This window comes from Trichosurus vulpecula, chromosome 1 (genome assembly GCF_011100635.1).
Source record: "Trichosurus vulpecula isolate mTriVul1 chromosome 1, mTriVul1.pri, whole genome shotgun sequence".
Lineage (NCBI taxonomy): Eukaryota > Metazoa > Chordata > Mammalia > Diprotodontia > Phalangeridae > Trichosurus > Trichosurus vulpecula.
In genome coordinates this window covers 139651961-139672353 of record NC_050573.1, presented here as the reverse complement: position 1 = coordinate 139672353, position 20393 = coordinate 139651961, and the positions used below count along the sequence as shown (strand labels likewise).

General features: G+C 38.3%; 1 protein-coding gene across 2 annotated transcripts in view; it reads left to right on the top strand.

Moving 5' to 3' along the window:
- The first annotated feature begins 18635 nt into the window (after positions 1-18635).
- ZFPM2 (zinc finger protein, FOG family member 2) overlaps positions 18636-20393 on the top strand; it is a 584654-nt gene continuing 582896 nt past the window's right edge. The window contains exon 1 of one of the 2 annotated variants that reach the window (XM_036735057.1): positions 18636-19356. In XM_036735057.1, coding sequence (XP_036590952.1) covers positions 19317-19356 — 40 coding nt within the window. In that variant the 5' untranslated portion in view covers positions 18636-19316. The remainder of the gene's footprint in view (positions 19357-20393) is intronic. The other variant, XM_036735065.1, reaches the window with a different exon arrangement.

The following is a 20393-nucleotide window of genomic DNA, read 5'->3' as shown; positions in this document are numbered from 1 at the left end:
ACAGCAATGAGAATTTTTCCTTTCTTGAAGCAGATAACAAGCCACTTTGGAAAGAGAGAGACCTGCATTCAGATCTACAGCTGCTTTAAACTTAGTATTCAGCATGTGATTAAATTCAAGCCCAAGGATTAAAGGCCAGTCATGGCTTCCTAGAATGGACACTTTGGAGAAGAAAATGTATTGCAGGAAAGGTAGATGGTGTGGTCATGAGCACAGCATACCAGATAAGATGTAGATCTCCCAAATGTTTCACTGGTATCTTAGTACTGGCAGGAGAAAGCAAGGAAGGCCTCCAGCATGTTGAGTAGATTCTCTATAATAAAATTATGGGAAGAGCTAGACCACTATGCATGGATTGGATTGTATCTGCATTGTTGGAAGGAACATCCATAATGATGGGCTAACTAATTTATTTTAGAATTAAATAAAGGACAAGTAAAAGCCTGTTTCCATTTTATTACATATATCTAAAACATGGGACATATGTATAGAATTTTTCCATTTCTACAAATTCTGATTATACAAAAATCACTGGATTTCAGAGTTGGAGGGAATCTCAGAAGCTATCTATTTTATTGTTATAATCATCAATGTAAATATGGAGAGGATCCTTACCAAAAATATTAGAAGGAATTAGGGTATTCTTTCAGATGACATTTTACAGCAGACTGTATCTTTATAACCACACAAGAGACTAAAAGCTTTAGGGAATACAATATCCTATTGATTATTTTTTGTTAATTGAGTACCAATAAGAGCAGGAGGCAGTCTTTGCCTTAATAAAAGGTCTCCTCCAACAAAGTGGCAGAATAAGAGCAGGGAGTTGCCTGAGGTCTCCTAAATTCCCCTCCAAACAACATTAAAATAATGTCTCAAAAGGAATCATGAAACAGCAGAACCAACAAAAGTAGAGGATGAAACAATTTTTCAGCCCAAGACAATTTAGTATGCCAAAAGGAAAGGTGTTTCTCACTGGAGTAAGGGTGGAGTACCATCCAGCAGGCTGTGCTAGCTCAGGCCAATCCACATCAAACCAGCTGCAGACCTTGGTGGGGGGAGGAATGGTGACTGAATGGGCTGTGGAGGCAGCTTCTGGAGCTCTCACTCCACAGAGGGTGAGGGTATCCAGACAACTGGTCAGAAGGATATTAGAGGGGACACTTTGCTGACACTGAGAGCAGGACTCTGTTGCATTGCCCATAGGGAGTTCCATGTCATAGCCTCAGGGTGAGGAGGAATATTAATAGAAATGGGGACACTGTACACTGTTCCAGGGTGGAAAAGAACACTTGCAGTCACTCAAAAACCAGAACCTGGCCTAGACAGCTGTGATCATACCTCTCCTTAGATCACAGCATATTGGAAGAACTGAAAATTTACAGAGCCTCAGAAGTAGTTCTGAAAACAGCAGTAAAAATACCCTGAAGCTTGGGACAGTGCATCCTCGACCCTTGGAGGAGAGTCCAGATTTAATATAAAGTTGAACATCAAGAAATAGGCTGGAAAATTAGCAAAAAAAAAAAACCCTGACCACGGAAAGTTACTATGGGGACTGGGAAGATCAAAACACAAACTCAGAAGGAAACAACAATGTAAAAACAGCTACATGCAAAACCTTAAAGGAAAAATGTGAATTGGTCTCAAACCCAAAAAGAATTTTTGGAAGAGCATAAGGAGGGTTTTTTTCAAATTTTTATTCATTTTGAACTTTATTACAAAAAAGAGAACATTTCCATATACTAGCATAATATGAGGAGGATTTAATATAAGGCCACGAATTTCCATTTCACACTATCATTATTCCACACACATTATATTTGTTGCTCCCTCCCCAAGCCACCATAGAGAAGGCTGCCATTAGATACAAGTATGTGTGTGTATATAAAGATATACCACACTTTACACACTTCTATTTATCAGTTCTTTCTCTAGATGTGGATAGCATCTTCCTTCATAGGTCCTTTGTAGTTGATTTATTTACAATACTCAAAATGACTTAGTCATTCAAAGCTGTTCTTAGAAAAGTATTCCTGTTGCTCTGTACAACATTCTCTTGGTTCTGGTCATTTCAACCTTCATTATCCCATGTTTTTTTTTCTAAAATCAACCAGCTCATCATTTCTTATAACATAGTAGTATTCCCTTACAATAATATGCCCCAACTTGTTTAGCCATTTCCCAATCAACAGGCATGTCCTCAATTTCCAGTTCTTTGCTACAACAAAGACAACTGCTGTAAATATTTTAAAACATGTAAGTTCTTTTCCTTTTTCCTAATCAATTGGGGAAACAAACCTAATAGTGGTCTTGCTGGGCAAAAGCATACACTACAAGTTTATAACTCTTTGAGTGTAATTCCAGATTGCTATTCAAAATGGTTGGATTAGTCCACAGTTCAAAAAGGATTTTTTTAAATCAAATAATAGAAATGGAGGGGAAATTGGAAAAAGAAATGCGAGTGATGCAAGGAAATCATGAAAAAGAGTCAATAGCTTGGTAAAAGAGGCACCAAAAATACTGAAGAAAATAACACCTTAAAATATAGAACAGGCCAGATGACAAAATAGCACACAAAAAAACAACTGAAGAGAATTGGCCAAATGGAAAAAGATGTGGAAAAGTTCAGTGAAGAAAAAAGTTCCTTAAAAAGTAGAATTGTCTGAATGGAAAAGGAGGTACCAAAGCTCACTGAAGAAAATAATTCTTTAAAAATTAGAATTTGTCAAGTGGAAGCTAATGACTGCATGAGACATCAAGAAACAATAAAATGAAATTTTAAAAATGGAAAAGAAATATGGTAAAATGTAAAATATCTCATTGGAAAAACAACTGATATAGAAAATAGATCCAGGAGAAATCATTTAAAAATTACTGGATGACCTAAAATCCTAATATCCTGGTACCAGTTTGTAAAATAGAAATTGAAAGAATCCACCAATCACCTCCTGAAAGAAATCCCAAAATGAAAATTTCCAGGAATATTATAGCCAAATTCCAGAACTCTCAGGTCAAGGAGAAAATATTACAAGCTGCCAAAAAGAAACAATTCAAAGATTTTATAGCCAGTCAGGATAACACAAGATTTAGCAGCTTCTACACATAATGATCAAAGGGTTGGGAATATGATATTTCAGAGGGCAAAGGAACTAGGATTACAATCAAGAATCACCTACCCAGCAAAAATTAGTATAATCCTTCAGGGGAAAAAATTGATATTTAATGAGAGGACTTTCAAGCATTCCTGGTAAAAGAGCAGAAATTAATAGAAAATTTGAATTTCCAATGCTAGACACAAGAAAAGCACAAAAAAGTAAACAGGAAAGAGAAATTTTAAGCAATTCAATAAAGATAAACTGTTTATATTCCTACATGGAAATTGGCTCAAAGGAGGAATAACATATACATTCAGTTGGATATGGAAATCTACCTTGCCCTACAAAGGAATAGGAAGGGGAGAGATGAGAAAAGGAACTGTGGATTGAGAGAGGCAGTGGTCAGATGCAAAACACATTTGAGGAAGAACACATTGAAAGGAGAGAGAGAAGAAGCAGGGTGGGAAAGTGTGATGGAAGGAAATACACAGTACTCATAACTGTGAATGTAAATGGGATGGACTGACTCATAAAATGTTAATGGATAGCAGAGTGGACTACATGATTTAGACATAAAATATGATACTTTAAGCAAATTAGCAGAGTAGGGAATAGTTTACGTGTCAGATCTATGGATAAGAAGATAATTTATGACCAAACAAGAAATAGAGAGCATTATAGGATCTCAAATGGATATATTTTATTACATTAAATTAGAAAGTTTTGTACCAGCAAAACCAATGAAAGTAAGATTAGAAGAAAAGCAGAAAACTAAGGAAAATTACTTTAGAGTGGGTCTCTCTGACAAAGGCCTCATTTATGAAATATATAGAGGACTGAGTCAAATTTGTAAGGATACAGTAAAAGTCATTCCCCAATTGATAAATGGTCAAAGGATATGAAGTGGCAGTTTTTGGAAAAATAAATTAAAGCCATGTATAGTCATACAAAATAAATGCTCTAAATCATTATTGGTTAGAGAAATGCAAATTAGAGCAACTCTGAGGTACCACCCCATACCTATCAGATTGGCTAATATGACAGAAAAGGAATATGAAAAATGTTGGAGGAGATGTGGGAAAAATGGGACACTAATGTATTGTTTATAGGGTTATGAACTGATTGAACCATGCAAAGAGCAATTTGCAACCATGCCGAAAGAGCTATAAAACTGTGCATATCCTTTGAACCAGCAATATCACTACAAGGTCTGTATCCCAAAGAGATTTTTTTTTAAAAAGAAGAGTACCTATATATACAAAAACATAGCAACTCTTTTTTGGTGACAAAAAATCAGACAATGAGAGGATGCCAATCAACTGGGGAATGGCTGGACAAGTTGTAGTGTGTTGTGATGGAATACTATTGTGCTATAAGAAATGATGAATGGGATGCTTTCAAAAAACCTGGAAAGACTTTCATGAACTGATGTAAAGTGAAGTAAGCATTGTACATAGTAATTGCAATATTGTAAGATGATCAGTTATGAATGGTTTAGCTATTCTCAGCCATATAATGATCTAAGAGAATTCCAAAAGACTCATGATCAAAAATGCTATCTACCTCCCAAAGGGGAAAAAACATGATGGAATCTAAATGCAGATCAAAGCATACTTTTTAAATTTTATTTTTCTTTTGTTTTTTTTTCTTTTTGACCCATCTTTTTCACAACATGACTAACATGGAAATGAGTTTTGTATGACTGTATTTATATAACCTATATCGAATTTCTTGCTTTCTCAATGAATGGGAGGGAAGAAAGGGAATTTGGAATGCAAAATTTTAAGAAGCAAATATAAAAATTATTTTTATAAGTATGGATAAAAATAAAATACTAAATTTTGAAAAATAAAATAAAATCCTAGGACTTTTTCAACAGTCCTACCTGATAGTGTTTTATTCATCACTTAACATTGGTAGTAGAGAGATACATGTTTGCTAAGATCTCGGACACACTTCAAGATGATGTCAAAATTCAAGTAGAAGAAGGACTCCCTTTAAGTTGTGACCTTTTCCATGTGACATTGTTATGATTTCATTGAGCATAGGAACACTAAAATCTCTTCAGTGAGAGCTATAGTTGCTTAAAAGAGTTTACTAATCTACAGAAGAAAAACAAGAGGCCAAGAATGTATATTGCTTGCATTAGGGAACACAGGTGGATTTATACCATTAAGTTATACTATCATGACATATATCTTGGATAGGGAGTGCAGAGGGACATTAAGCTAGGATAAGATTTCAGTACGAAAGAAACAAGTATTTCTTTATTAATCACCTAATCTGTGCCAGATACTGTGCTAAGCACTTTATAAATATGATCTCATTTGATCTTCACAACTGGGACAGATATCAAGCGACTTGCCTAGGATCACATAGCTAGTAAGACTAGCTTTAAACTCAGATCTTCCTGACCCCCAGGACTAGTGTTCTATCCACTGGGCCACCTAACTGCCTCAGGAAGACAGAAGAAGAGGAATAGATGGTATTTATGAAACTGTGCATCATATTCAACATTCTCAAGCTGCTTTCAAAGTCTACATTTTCAACCTTATCATTTTCCAAGTGATTCTATAAGACTGAAAAAAAAAAGAAAAGCCATGCTCTCAGAAGAATTAAGTCATAAGGTCACCTAAAAGGCATGGAAAAAAAAAAACTCAAGTAGTGATGAGTGTAAGTAGGTCACAGCATATTACCAATGATGACATCTTTATTAGAAGTGGTGTAAAAGATATCAAAGACATGTATGATAAAAAACGAAGACCAGTCATGCAGCAAGAATGAGGAATAACAGCACAAAAACGGTATCAGTATCCACAAAACATTAATAAGATCCAAAAGCAGGTCTGTAGAGTGCTGTGTAGAAACACTACAGAAATTTCATTGAAGGATCTATACAAGAATGGCACAGTATAAGAAGATGTGACTGAGTTGTTATTTTCATCTATGACGAAAAGAGTGCCTGCACATTTATGAACCTGAGGACCCACCCATAGTATCCAGAATGGAAATTTCCTATATAATCATTTGCAAATTTGTGATTATTTGAGGTTTAGCCTATTTTGGTTTTTTCCAAACATATTCAAGTAGTGATATAAAAGTGTGAGTTTAATAGATTTTTCAAGCTGGTGTATTATCATCAAAATCATTCCTTAAGTACTTACATATGTGCATTGAGCATTACATAAAGCATGTTGAACACATAGGGCTCCTATTTATTTGTTTTGTCTGGACTCTTGATTTCACCGATGTAAGGAACTCCCAGTGAGCAAATCCCCTCAAAAAACATAGATCACCAACTTCTTGGCAAGATAGTATAAAAGTTGCCTGGGAGCATAGAGGACAATTTGCACAGCATTACACAGCAAATATGTGTCCAAGAGGGGCCTTAAACCCAAGTCTTCTGGACTACAAAGTGAGATTCTTCTCAATACTCTGGGATATATAGTTTTAAAGAGCCACTTGGAATCAAATTTTTTATTGCTAATCCTTATTGCTCTAGATTTCCTCCCATACAACTCCTTTATTTTATAATGTATGAAGTAAAGACCCAATGAGAGACTAAATGACTCATACAAAAGTAACTCAGCTAATAAATGATTGAGCTGGAAGTAAAATTCAGGAGTCTGAATCTCCCAGAATGATCATCTTTCCAATTGCAAAATGTATTATGAACCCATTTCCTTACATAGTCTAAAATGATCAGATATTAAAGTGGTAAAGAAGGAAAGAATAGAGGGGAATATTGATAGTTTTATTTCTGGTCAATTGTTATCTCTAGTATTCTGGGACAGGCCTAGCTCAGGACATTCCCATGATTCGGGCTTAGGGTTAGAATGCGATTCAACACTCATAAAACTCAATAACAACAATTTTACCTGTGATAAGATTTTAAAAGTTACAATTCCTAATTAAATTAGAAATAAAGCCCTCTTCTGCCTCTTCACAGCATCAATTGGCAACACTAAGTCAGGATGGAATAACTGCAGAGCAATGGGAATTCAACAAAAATCTAAAACCTCTCAGAACTCCAATTCCCCATAGGTTATGGCTTTTATACCTCAGGGTTCAAGGGATACAAAACCACTCATTCAAGCCTTGGGCCTTCAGGTCAACCAAAACCCAAGGATCTACCCCCTTAAAGGAAAATCAGCTCCATATACATAAAACAGGCACTACTCCTACTACATAGAGCAAGACACAGTATGGTGCTCATTATTGCTAACATCTTTGAAAACATTAACCATCTTTGTGATACTTTGCTAAATTGTTCCCATCTAACTCAATGTTAGAGAAAATTACCTAGAAAATTACTTAACCATATTTGCAACCATTCTTGAATATGTATTGGCAAATGCTATGCTGAAACATGTTAATTAACCAAAAGCAAAGTGAAGGGTTTGGAGCTCTAGGGCTAAGGAGTTACTAGCTACTAGCAGGTCAATTTAAGTACTGAGATTAACAACAGCATAGCCATAGCTACTCTTGTGGGTCAGGATACTGGTGAAAATGGGGAGGTCCACGTTAAAGCCCCACCTCTCTTCACCACTCACACATGTACACCCCCAGCTTGGACAATTGTGACCTAAGAAGCTATGATGCAGACATCAAATAGTTTAGGATAATTTTGCCCCCAAGTAGATTGATTTGGGACCCAGCAATGAGCCTTTGGGGCTAGAAGAATATGTGTTGGTTTGGGGACTTTTTGGACATTGGCAGGGAACTCCAGAAATACCAGAAAATTTTCTTGCCAATTGTTTTTTAATCACCCAGCTGATGGCTTTTTACTTGTTTTTTACTTAAATGAACTACTCTAATTTTCTTGGGAACTGCTTTTACTTGGGGGTATTTTTGTGTGTGTGTGTGTGTGTGTGTGTGTGTGTGTGTGTGTGTGTATGTGTGTGTGTATTTTGTTAAGGGAATTATTTGAACTTGTGTGTGTATTTTGTTAAAGGAAATAATTATTTGAACTTTCAGGGTCTAAGGGATCCATTGCTTCATATATTGAACTATGATGGGGACACATCTTTACCTACATCCATTTTGGTCTCACTTCAGAAAGATCTATGAAACAGGGTCCCAAAGGACATGAACATTGTACTGGGGGTAATATGGGTCCCAAATTCCTCACCTAGATCTCATCTTGGCATAGACAGAGTGAACAAATACAAAAGTATATGAAGGGATGTGGGCAGTGTCTTCTGACCCCAAACTTCATTATGCCTACAATTCTAGTAATGTTTCTTTCCGTGTTTATAATTTCATTGCTTCGAATTGTGAGTATTCTAAGTGTTAAAATGTAAATACTCCTTCAGAGTCATACTTTGAACCCCTAGCAATAAACAGTTTGGGCACCCTAAACTTTTTTAGGAAGAAGGGGACAACAGATAGGGAGGGGGATAATATATGAGAAAGGAAAATTAGTAATAGACTGGACTAAAGGCAAATTGAATAATTCACAACTTAAGTCTGATGAAGTGTGTTTTGCCACTAAAAGTATTCAATTTCTTCTCTGAATAGGTTGGACAAACTGTATAAGCTTCAAATATACATCAGCCTGGATGTGAGTTGTGGGCTCATGCTCGCTGCCTCAGTTCCATGGCCAGATTGGGTCTCTAGAGCATGGTCGCTTCTTTTGCCCACAATGTCTCAGAATTTCCTTGAGGTACTAGAGACGGTGAAGTGTTGTTTTTGTAATGGTATAGCTCATGAGCACCCACCAGTGTTTTTTGCTCCACCCCTGATGTTAATTAATTAGCAAGACAATTAGCTTTTAGAGACACGTACTTCTTAGAGTGATAAATTTCTTTCTTTCCCTTCCCTCAGTCCACATAGGGTATCTCACCCTGACCTTCAGGTTCTCTGCCCAAAGGGAATATAAATTTTGATCCCTGAAATCTTTTTTTTTCCCTTAAAGATCAGCCTTAACCCCAAATCACTCTGGCTCTCATTGATTTGGGCCCTGATTGGCTCAGAATTAATGCAAATAGCAATTGTTTCTGCTTTGGCCTGAAACCCTGTGAGTCTTCCCCTCCCAGATTGATTTCATTCATTCAACTTATGTATCGATGGATGTATTTTTAATTTTTGACTAGATAAAGATACCATTGTCTGCCTCAGTTCCTACTATGCCTTAACTACTGAAATGGTGTTTCCCCAGTCAAACTAACACCTGTTAAAGACCTTAGCTTGAAAAGACCAAGGGCCACCACTGCATCCTGGACCATCTCTAGTTGTCCAGATCTATATCTGGCCACTGGACCCAGAAGGTTCAGAAAGAGAAAGTGAAGCTGATGACTTTGCACAGCCCTGTTTCACTTAAATCTAATTCACTTTTCATATCATGGCATCACCTCCCTGATGTCATAGTACTCTTCCAGAATGAAGGACAAACAACAAATTGGTACAAAAACATACATTCCTCAGAGTCTCTGATATATTATCCCAGCAGTACATACAGAGTCTGGGGAAAAGTAAAGTCAAGTTTAGGTGCACGTAATGTGGCAAAGGGGGTTACTCAAAACTCATGGAAATATTTTTGTAGGAGTCCTCAAGATAGTTCTCTTAATTATGATACAGCTTTTCTACTGAACTCTTTGTGGAGCCTATCCTCAATGTAACAAATCTTTTGCCGGCTCCTAATGCAGACACCAGCCATTGTTGTGCTGAGGACAATGGCTACTGAGTAGTGCTACCATAGTAAAGGGAAGACGGAAAATCCAAAACTCTCCAGACCATTTGAAATTTACATGAACTTTTTCTGGACTGGCTTGGGGCAGAAGGAAAGTATGCTGAGACTAAATCCAAGGTGCTAAGAGTCCTCTATCCTCCCTCTCCCGAAGCAATTCATTCTCAAGGGCTCAGCAAAAAGTATTCTATCTTAAGTTTTCATACTCTCAAATCTCTTGGGATCTTAACTAACTCCTAGTTTTTATACAACTTCTCCTCACTCCTTATCATGACACTAGCATATTCCTCAACCAATCAGAATAAACTCCCTATCCTCATCATTCTAGTTTACCCAATGCCTTACAAGACTTTTCTTACATTTAGTATAAGGTCTTTGATTAATGGATGGAGAAGTTCAAAATAAGTTCACAGTATGATATGATATTACAAAAAAAAAGTTAATGCAATCTTAGATTCCATTAAAAGAGGAACAACGTACCGATCTAGGAACAGGATTTTCTCCCTGTACTCTGCTCCAGTCAGATGACATTTTCACTATACTGTTCAGCTCTGAGCACCATATTTTAGAAAGGCATTGATAAGGACATTGAAAGTTTTGGAGATAGCTACTTGGAATAATGCAATACAGGACTTATAATTCAGAAAACCTGAGTTCAAATGCTGTCTGAGACACTTACTAGCTGTGAGATTCTGGCCAAATTAACATCTCTTGGACTCAGTTTCCTCTCCTGTAAAATGGGGATGATAATAGTAGTACCTACCTCACAGGGTTGTTATAAGGATCAAATGAGACATATTTTTTGAAAATTGCTTTGCAAACCACAAAGCATTCTATTATTATTAATCATTCTTATTAATGATGATGATAGGAAAAGCATAAATGGCTCCAAATCATGAGGACTGGCTGAAGAAATGGGGAATGTTTGACTGGAAACATAGAGGACATTTAGGGAGAGAAGAGGATGACGTGATAGATGGCTTTAAATACCTGAAGAGCTGCCAAGTATGAAGACAGATTAGACCTGTTCTCTTTGGCCCCGGAGGGCAGCATTATGGGCAAAGTTACTAAAAGATGAATTCAGGCTTGACTGATTCACAAACTTCCTAATAATAGGAGACATCTAAACGTGGAATGGATTACCTCAGGAAGTGATGGGTTCTCCTTTCATGCAAGTCTTCACACTAAAGCTAGATGATCAAGTATGTGTTAATGTATGTTGGGTACCTGCTGTAGAGATGATTCTTGTTTAAAATGTGAGCTGGATTACTTGGTTTCTGAAATTCCTTCCAAGTCTGTGATAATAGGATTCAGAATTAAAACACGTATTTAGGTAACTTGCTTTAAGACCACACACAAAGTAAGTGCTCTAAGAACTGTTAACACCTAGGTTAGTGGTTAGATATTTATAGAATTGGCTGCTGGTTTGGGAATAAAACTTCACCCCAATGTGTGAGCAATGTTCATTATGTGTCATATTTATTGCCACATGTTTTATATATAGGGTGATATATAGTTCATGGTTGATGTGCGGCATATAACTGAAATGTCCCCAAAAGTGTGGATGAAAATAAGAAAGCCAGCAGTTGAGGCAAAGATTTGTTTGGTCATGATGAATGTGGATTTACACATTATTAATCATGTCATTTTGGGACATTAACATGGAAAATGTACGTTATTCCCTCCCAGAATCTACCTGGGGCAAAAGGAAATATCCAGAATTAGTAACTAATGTCATACTAACTTATGGGAGGGTAAGACTGTGGTTTATCCAATGGTAAATTATGAGAACTCATTTTGGTTCCAAGAGACAATCAGGAGAAAAAATGCTTCTGCTGAACTTTTAAGGCAGTATCTAATGCTTATGTCAATTTTTTAAGGCTGTGTTTGGAGGAAGAAAGTATACTTATTTAACATCTGGAAGAAAAGGGGAAAATATGTCAGGTATCTACATTGAATAATATTCCAGTTGTAGTGAATGACTTGAGCAAAGGCATAAAAGAAGAAAAGTACAGTGCTTATTCAGAGATGCTGAATAATTAGGCTTGGCTGGAGGAGAGATCATGTGAAGAGGAATATTATCAGATAAAACTGAAAAGGTAATATGGGGTCAGAATGTGGAGAACCATAAATGCCAGCCATTGAAGTATGAAATAAATTTGATAAAGGGAGCCACTGAAGACTTTTGAGAAGATTGGCATCATGATTACATTTAGGCATAAGGAAGATCTTTAAGTGGTGTGAAAGAATGGAATATCTTGTGAAGGATAGATTGGAGATAGAAGTGGGTGGAAAAAGAAAGACGTGTTAGGGCATTAAAATATTACAAGTGGGTGGGAACATGAACCTCCAGCAGTGGGAATAGAGAGGAGGGAAAGAATGGAAGAGATATAGTGGAAGTAGAATCAAAATGATTTAGTAATTTATTAGATATGAAAAGGAAGGGAAAAGGAAGAGACAAAGATAACATTCAAGGTTCAAACATGGGAGACTGGGTAAAGGGTGTTAATACTGACAAAAACTGTGTCAGAAAGAGAATCATGTTTGGAGTAGGGGGTGATGAGGATTGTAATTTATGATACTGACAAGATATCTAGGTGGAAATGTCTTGGAGACAGAAATCCAAATAAAGATATTGACCTGTATACCCCTCTGCAAGTCCCAGCAAAGGCACACTCTTTTGTAATCATCAGTTATTTGTGATAGATCATTTGGAAACCATGCCTCACTTATAAAATCATAGATGAGGACACTTACAAGCTGCTGGTTAGTTTCCTTGATTCTGATACTTGAAGGAAATTGGGACTGGTATCCCATCCTTATAAGAAACCAAGGCACTAGAAAGAACTGAGAGGTCCACGCTGTGGACCTAGACATCCTACAACATTGACTAGGAGGTACGATGGAGAGGTTAACCACACATGATCGTTTGTCTAAGGCCATTGTTGACTTACCTCTTACTTCCATTGCTGTGGCCTACAGACCATCACACTCTCTTCTAAACTTTTTGAAATTTACACTGCTACTCTCAAAAAACTTAGAATATATGGTAAACTGTATGCAGTATTCCCTTATTTAACTTTCACAGAAACTATGATGATGTGATCAGTGTCTCCTAAATTTACTGTCCCAATTGTGGTTCCACATCTGGTGCCATGAATCCCTCAGAGCCAGGAAGTTCAAATAATCTTTTTTTTAACTAAAAAACATATTCCAATACCCTAGGTAAACACAGTTCCCAAGGCAGTTAAAAAGTAGTTCATAATAGTAAAAACAGAAAAAAGCTTCCAGCTAAGAGGTTAAAAGCGGTTGGCAAGGAGGTTTCCTGGGGTCTCAACAGCTCCCTGTCAAAGTCATAAAAATTGCTTTTATATTCTTTTTGCTGAAAGGGTCCACAGCTGGGTCCCAGATCAATCCACCTGGGGACAAAGTTAACTCAAACTGCCCCAGGTCTGAATAACAGCTTCTTTCCTCACAACAGACATGGATGTTTTTCCCCTTCTTTTTCTTTCCTGAGAGTTTAACTTAAATGTCCCCATTTCCACCAATATTCTGTCCTACAACAGTACCTGAAATTTCCACTTAAATTGTCAGTTTGTCTACTATAACCTGCTTTAGGATAACAATTGTTTATATTGTTTCCATCTGAAAGATGGAGTTATCAGTAAAGCAAGTAAAAAAATTATCAGATTATCTCCTCTTAGGAAAGATATAATTCTAACAGACATTTAGATAGTTGAAATTCCAATAACAGCAATGTCTTGCCTCCAATAGCTTTGTGAGTGATGAGTCAGAACTCATCACTTTTTAAAAAATATCCAGTCAGGCAGTCTAAAGTCCCATCACGATATCACTTCTATTTTTCCTTCCTATAACTCATACCCATATACTCTCCACCACATTTCCTCCATCAGGTTCATAGATTTTCATACAGGCTTGTATTTTCTTGAAATAAACTAAAATACATCCATCTAAGTTGTTCTTTTAAAGCAAGTTACTCCTTCCAATTATAACGTTTCATGTATAAAGCCCATCCTGTTAGGCATCTAGGTGGCATATTAGAAAGGGCACTGTCTGGGCCTAAAGTCAGGAATATCTGCATTCAAATCTGGCCTCAGACGTTTATTAGTTGTGTGACCTTGGGCAAGTCACTTAACCTCTGTCTGCTTCAGTTTCCTCAACTGTAAAATATGTTTCAATATAGCACCTGCCTCTCACGGTTGTTATGAGTGTCAAATGAGATATTTGCACAATTAGAACAGTACCTGGCAGATAGTAGGACCTTAATAAATGCATATTCCCTTCTTCTAGTAGTCCTTGATGATGTCTATGATGTTATCTCCTTCAGTTAAAGACTCAAGCTCACTTCGATTTTTACATATACTCTGTGAATTAGCATAAAGATACATGCTTTTCTTTCCAGTAATTTTCTCTTGTAATTTATCGATACATCATTGCTATTCTTTACACAATCATCATCAACATTTTATATATTCATATATAATAAAATAATTATCATTAACATTTATATAGCTCTTCAAAGTTTGTAAAGTGCTTTATATGTTTTATCTTTCATTTTATCCTCACAACAAACTTGGGACTATTCCCTATTTTATAGGTACTATTTATTTTAAATAGTAAATATGGAAACTGAGGCAGAGGGGTCAAATGACTTTCCCATGGTCACACAACTGGTAAGTTTTGAGGCTGGATTCAAACTTAGGTACTTCTGACTCCAAAGCCAGAATTCTATGCATTATACCACCTTGTTAGTCCATAACAAGTATGGCTGTCGTGTTTGTTAGCCTCCATGGTATTGTTAGTCCTAGCCTACCAACTCCATTTTCATTTTGAGGCCCTCCTGATTATTTGCCAGCAAATCTTCAGGAAAATACTCTTCCCCAGTCTCTTTAAATATAATTCATCCTGACCTAAAACCTCTGATCTTTCTTCTTACGGCTCCAAAGACAAACTTTGTTGCCAACCATTCATTATACATATCCAGAAGGAGTAATGAAAACACAAATCCGTATCCCTAGGTCCTTAAGTTTCCTTCTCAGGACTTCATTTTCTCTAGAGACTCTTTCTAGGCTTCTTCTTGGTTGTACCATTTCATAGATCCTATCAACATTTCTGAAACTATGTTCTGTAGAAGCTTGGCTCTCTACATAATGCAAATAGGGGTTCCTTAGGAAAATTTTGATACTACTGAGATTTTCCTTTTAAAATATAAAATTATATACCTATCAAAACACAACAAATTCAATTTTTCAGTACAAAACAGATTAATTTCCTCCATTTATGTTAATGTTCTCCTTACCTCAATGTAATATACCTCCATTACCTCAAGGGGATTCCATAGTCAGAGTCTCTAGATATTTATTTATAGACTCTGTCAAAATATTCCAAATCCCAATTGTTCTCTGGCCAGATGACTTTTAGTAAATAGTTTAATTCACTGATAGTTTTGTAGCCCCTTAAAGTGACTGAAATTATAAAGATAAATATTATGTACAATTTTCACAAAAAAACATTTCAAGAATAACTATCCAACACCCCTACTTTATTTACATTTGAGGTCAAATTTCTATGCTATAAGAATGCCCAATGAAATAGAAATCTTTGCATATAAACTTCCTCCCCTCTAGAAATATTTTGTAATAGTTTAAGAAGCCGATGAATGAAGGCAGATAGGCATCATAAAACTCATAGACATTTTGGGGGTTCTGACTATCAATAACCAAAAACTCACCTTTATTCAAATAAGAGTCTGAATCTGCCAAAATGCTGCAGTTCCCAAATTACAAATAGTACTATTTCATGTGTCTCCAAAGCAACTCCTATTTTCCAGCTAAAAATGGTAGGACAAATTTTTCCCTAGGAGAACATTTTATTTTAGAAAGTGTGGTTTCTTCTTCAAATGATAATTTAGGAGCTTAAAAAATTAATTGCTGTGTTCTGAGTAACAAACATCACAGTTCCCACATAAACAAATTTAAATTGAACTCCTTCAGCATTCACTTCCTTGTGACATTATGAGGGATTGTAGTGAGAGGTACTACCTTTTACATTTAGACTTAATCTTAAAGCAATATTCTTTAAAAGTTGAGAAAAAAATTAAGTTATTTTTCTTAAGCAAGATAAATCATATGCAAAGGTGAAAAAACCCCATCTTTATTTTGAAGTTATAAACTACCTTAAAAACAACAGGCAAAATAAAAGTTTTTTGATGAGTCTACATAATTAACAATTTATATTAAATAGATGAAAATTTATTTTGCATTTGGATGTATAATTTTCATTTATAGTTAAATAACAATCTGTGATCTGTGGGATAATGAGTTGCAAGTTGTGGTTTTCAGTATCACAGATACTTTAGTTACTGTGGTTTTGCAATATCATTTCCTGATACTTTTTCAATTGTGGTTTTCATAATCATTATTTGATAGTGATGTAGTTGTGGTTTGATGCCATTTCCATCTAGATAGAGATAGTTACTTATAGGTTTTGCTCTCTTTTTATTCTATACCTTTCCAGTAATTAAAAATAAAAGGATGAGAAATTTAATGTTAAATGGTATTAATGTTCTCATTAAGATAAAAAGATGAGGAAATTCAAAATTTAATGGTCTTACTCCACTTAACTCATCCATAGTTTCTTCATAAGAGATTAAAAAAGGCAAGTTGAACTGGACTACATATACTATTGTACATAATTCCCTCCACAAAATTACCAAGAGATTCTTAACTTTATATTCCTCAACTTTAGCATATTTTGGTTTCCAAGTAGAATATCATGTGAAGATGTGTGTTTCTTCTTGGCTTTTCCTATTTACTCATTTCTAGGGCCAAAGGCAGGTAGCTAGGTAATACAGAAGATAGAGTGCCTGGCCTGGACTCAGAAGACTCCTCTTCCTGAGTTCCAATCTGGCCTCAGACATTTATTAGCTATGTGACCCTAGGCAAGTCACTTAACCTTGTTTGCCTCAGTTCCTCATCTGGAAAATGAGTTAGAGGCAAGGACTTTGCCATTTGCTGCATCTTCTGTTAACAAAGTACTATGATACCACCTCACACAATAGAAATACTAATGATAATTTAACAATTTGCACAATTGATCTTCAGTTCTCTTGTATGTGCCACTCACAACACAACTCTCTTATACCTTACCAGAAGGCATTCTTCTGAGGATACAAATGACTCCTATGAAATTTCCCCCTGCATGATACAGGGCCTGAATCATGCTCAATCAATAGAGGCCAGGCATTGACCTCCAAGCCCTTTTAGGGTATCAAATTTGGTAGGATTCATACCAACACTACTAAATAGAGCTGGTAACCCCAAAAATACAAAGGCAATATACAATCTCAAAACAGCATGAGTGTCTTTAACAACCCTCTAGGGACACAAATCTGGGGAATAAACCTAACAACTCAAGGCGAGTTTAGAGATCACACAAAGCAGTTTGCTCCATTCTATCCCCAAAAGATTTCTCATGAATAAGAATAATTTTCTTTCTCCTTCTAGCACTCTGGAGAATATGTTTAATACTAATGAATATGAAGAAAAAAACTTTACTTGGTTAAAATCTTGATTATGTAAGGGGGTGGGGAGCTCACTTTAAAAAAAAGCAACAAACAACATTCTTCTTGTTCCTTTTTTGCAAGGTGCTTCAATTATCTCAGAGATGAACCAAAAGGTCAAGGACCCAGAGGTCCAGCAATCAGACATAGGATCTACTTGGAAAATTATAGTGAGATAAAATCTTTTATTAATTATGTGCCACTTCACAGTCACAGAGGAACATAGAGATGAAAAGAACCAAAGTCGTGGTTTATGGGAGGAAAGAAGCAGTGCTGGGCCAGACAGAATGATTACTTCCCCAGAAATCATTATAATGAAGCCTCTTGTATACCATGCTTACTTGAGGTTATAATGATTACATTATAAATGACTCCTTGCATAGGAAATGTCGTATTTTCCACTTAGGGCCTAACCATCTAGCAAAACCATCCTTTGCCTTGTAGAGTGTCTGTCTCACACACCCAGGCACCCTTAGAGCCAAATTGCTGAATATGACTCTACTACGGAAAACTTTAGGTGGGCTGGGAGGCCTTCCAAGTGCTCCTTGGACCACTAACCATCATTATTGGATCTGGCAGATTGGGGATGGATGGAATCTGTGTCTGCAGCAGTTGCCAGGGAGAGTTAGAGAGATGAAGTAGTCTCTCCTGAGATCCAGGGCAGATGAGAAGACTTAACTCTTCTCAAGAACACACAATTGGCATTTGTGATCATCTAGCTCTCAGAAGACTTTGCCAATGGCCTAACCTTCCTGCCAAGAAATGGAAGGGGAAAAAAGGGGGGGGGGGAGGGAGGAGGGGACAGCCACAGAGGTGGGAGGGTGGGGTGGTATTAGTGAAAACACCAAGTTACTGGCCGATTTGATTTCCTCATCTCTTTGTGTTTCAGTATATAGGTAGGGACTGAGGAAGGGGTGTTGGGGAGAGCCAGGAGGAGGCTGTTTGGAAGAAGTTTCGGGGCGGGGGAGGGGAGGCGAAGAGGAAACATAGAAAGCATGGGTGGAAGGGAAAGTGACTGCACCATCCCAAGATGTGACGCCCTCAGCCTATGGCCCACCGCCCCATAAAAGTCCTCAGACCCCCAGCTCCACTCTTCCCCTTCCTCCTCCCCCACCCTCCACACCCTTCTTCTCAACGTCCCATCCCACCCTTCCTGGCCCAAACTGGGGTCTACATTTTGCATCCCGACTGGCTTCGGACGCAGCCAATCCTTCTTTGGCTGATGGAAAACTCTCCCCTCCCCACGGCCTCGTCGAGCCCCTCCCCTCCCGCTCCTCGGCCACCTCCCGCAGTCAGGCAGAGTGGATCGCAGCCCCGAGAGCTGCGGCGTCGGCGGCGGCGGCGGCGGCAGCGGCAGCAGCAGCGGCGGCGACAGCATCTGCACAGCAAAGCCTGGGAGAGAGAGGGGGAGAGAGAGAGCGGGCGCGCTCCTCCCTCTCCCTCCCTCCCTCCCTCCCTCCTTCTTTCTCTATCTCTCTCCCTCTCCCCCTCTTCTTCTCTCTTCCCTCCCTCCTTCCTTCTCTCTCTCTGCTTTTCTTTCTTTCCTTCTTTCTTTCTTTCTCTCTCTTTCTCTTCTTTCTTCCCGTCCCTTCGCTTACTCATCCTCCCCCTCTCCCCTTCTTTCCCATCTCTCTGTCTTCCTGTCCGTCTGTCTGCCTGCCCCTCTTCCCCTCCCCACAGTCCCCCGTCTCTGCCTGTCACATACTCTTCCCTCGGCTCCCGCTCCTTGTCTGTTTCGGCACCTCCGCACGTCGATCAGTTCATCTATGAACCCAGCCCACTGATCTCTTGTCCCTCCACGGGCACCTGGAACCAGGCGGCAGCAGGAGACCGAGGTGCGGGCCGTGGCAGCTGCTGGGGCAACGGCGTCCGCAGCCCAGTAGCAACAGCAGCAGCACCGGAGGCGGCCGCGGCAGCAGCAGCAGCAACGACAGAGGAGGCAGCAGCAGCAGCAATGTCCCGAAGGAAACAGAGCAAACCTAGGCAGATCAAACGTAAGTTTGAGTGCTGGACTTTTAGTTTCTTGTGATTTCAGAAAGGAGGGTGGGAAGATACTGAAGGAAATTCGGAGAAATTAGCTCACTCTACGGGCTCAATTGTCAAACTTTGTCCAGCCTACTGACCAGTGAAAGGGAGAGACAGGACAGACGAACAGACAGACAGATAAGCAGGAAGGAAGGCATTCAGGGAAGGAGCAAGAGAGCCCACGGAGACAGAGAAGAGAACCAGGACAGGACAGGCGAGACTTCTTGAGAGCAGCTTTCTCTCCTTTCCCTTGATTTATGTTTGGGCCCCCGCGGACCCCTTGTAGAGCAGTCTTGAGGCTGCCAAACTTAATCTGTACGATTATTTTCTTTATCATTTTCGGAAACTGCTTCGTGAACCAAACGATAAAAGTGAACTTAAGTTTTAGAATGCCTGGTGGAGAAATTAATTCGAGCGATTCAACTTTCTGAAAGGCAGAAAGAAAGGGGGGGGGGGGGCAGGATGTGTCTGTACAACTTATCCTGAGCCGCTCAAGAACATATCTGAAGCGAAACAAAAAGTACAGTACGTGCAAAAGTTACCACCACCACCCCCCCAACCCACACACATGCTCCTCTGCACCGGGCGTGAAATTTGAGGAACTGGGGGATCGCAAAAGGTTAGCTTCTTCTCATTTATATATCCCGCTTGTCGCTTTGGTTAAAATATGCAAAGCTGTGCACCTCTCTGTGGAATTTAGTTTGCATCTAAATCTCGAGCAGTGCATTGCATTGCCATAGTTGGGAGGAGCAGTCCTGTAATTTCCAAGTGGAAATGCTGCTCTTGGTTTAAAGAACCAGGTGTTGGGATGGGCTCGGTTGGGAACCCAGGCATTGAGCTTGCTCTTACATCTGTGTTCCTGCTAGTACCAGGTGGTGGTAACCCATCAGAAACATAAACTGGATTCTCAACTTCCTAAACTTTTCTGTACTTCGGGGAAATTTCAGCCAAGGGAGAGCTTGCGACAAGGTTCAGAAGAAAGACTCAAGAATAATTTTTCAAAACT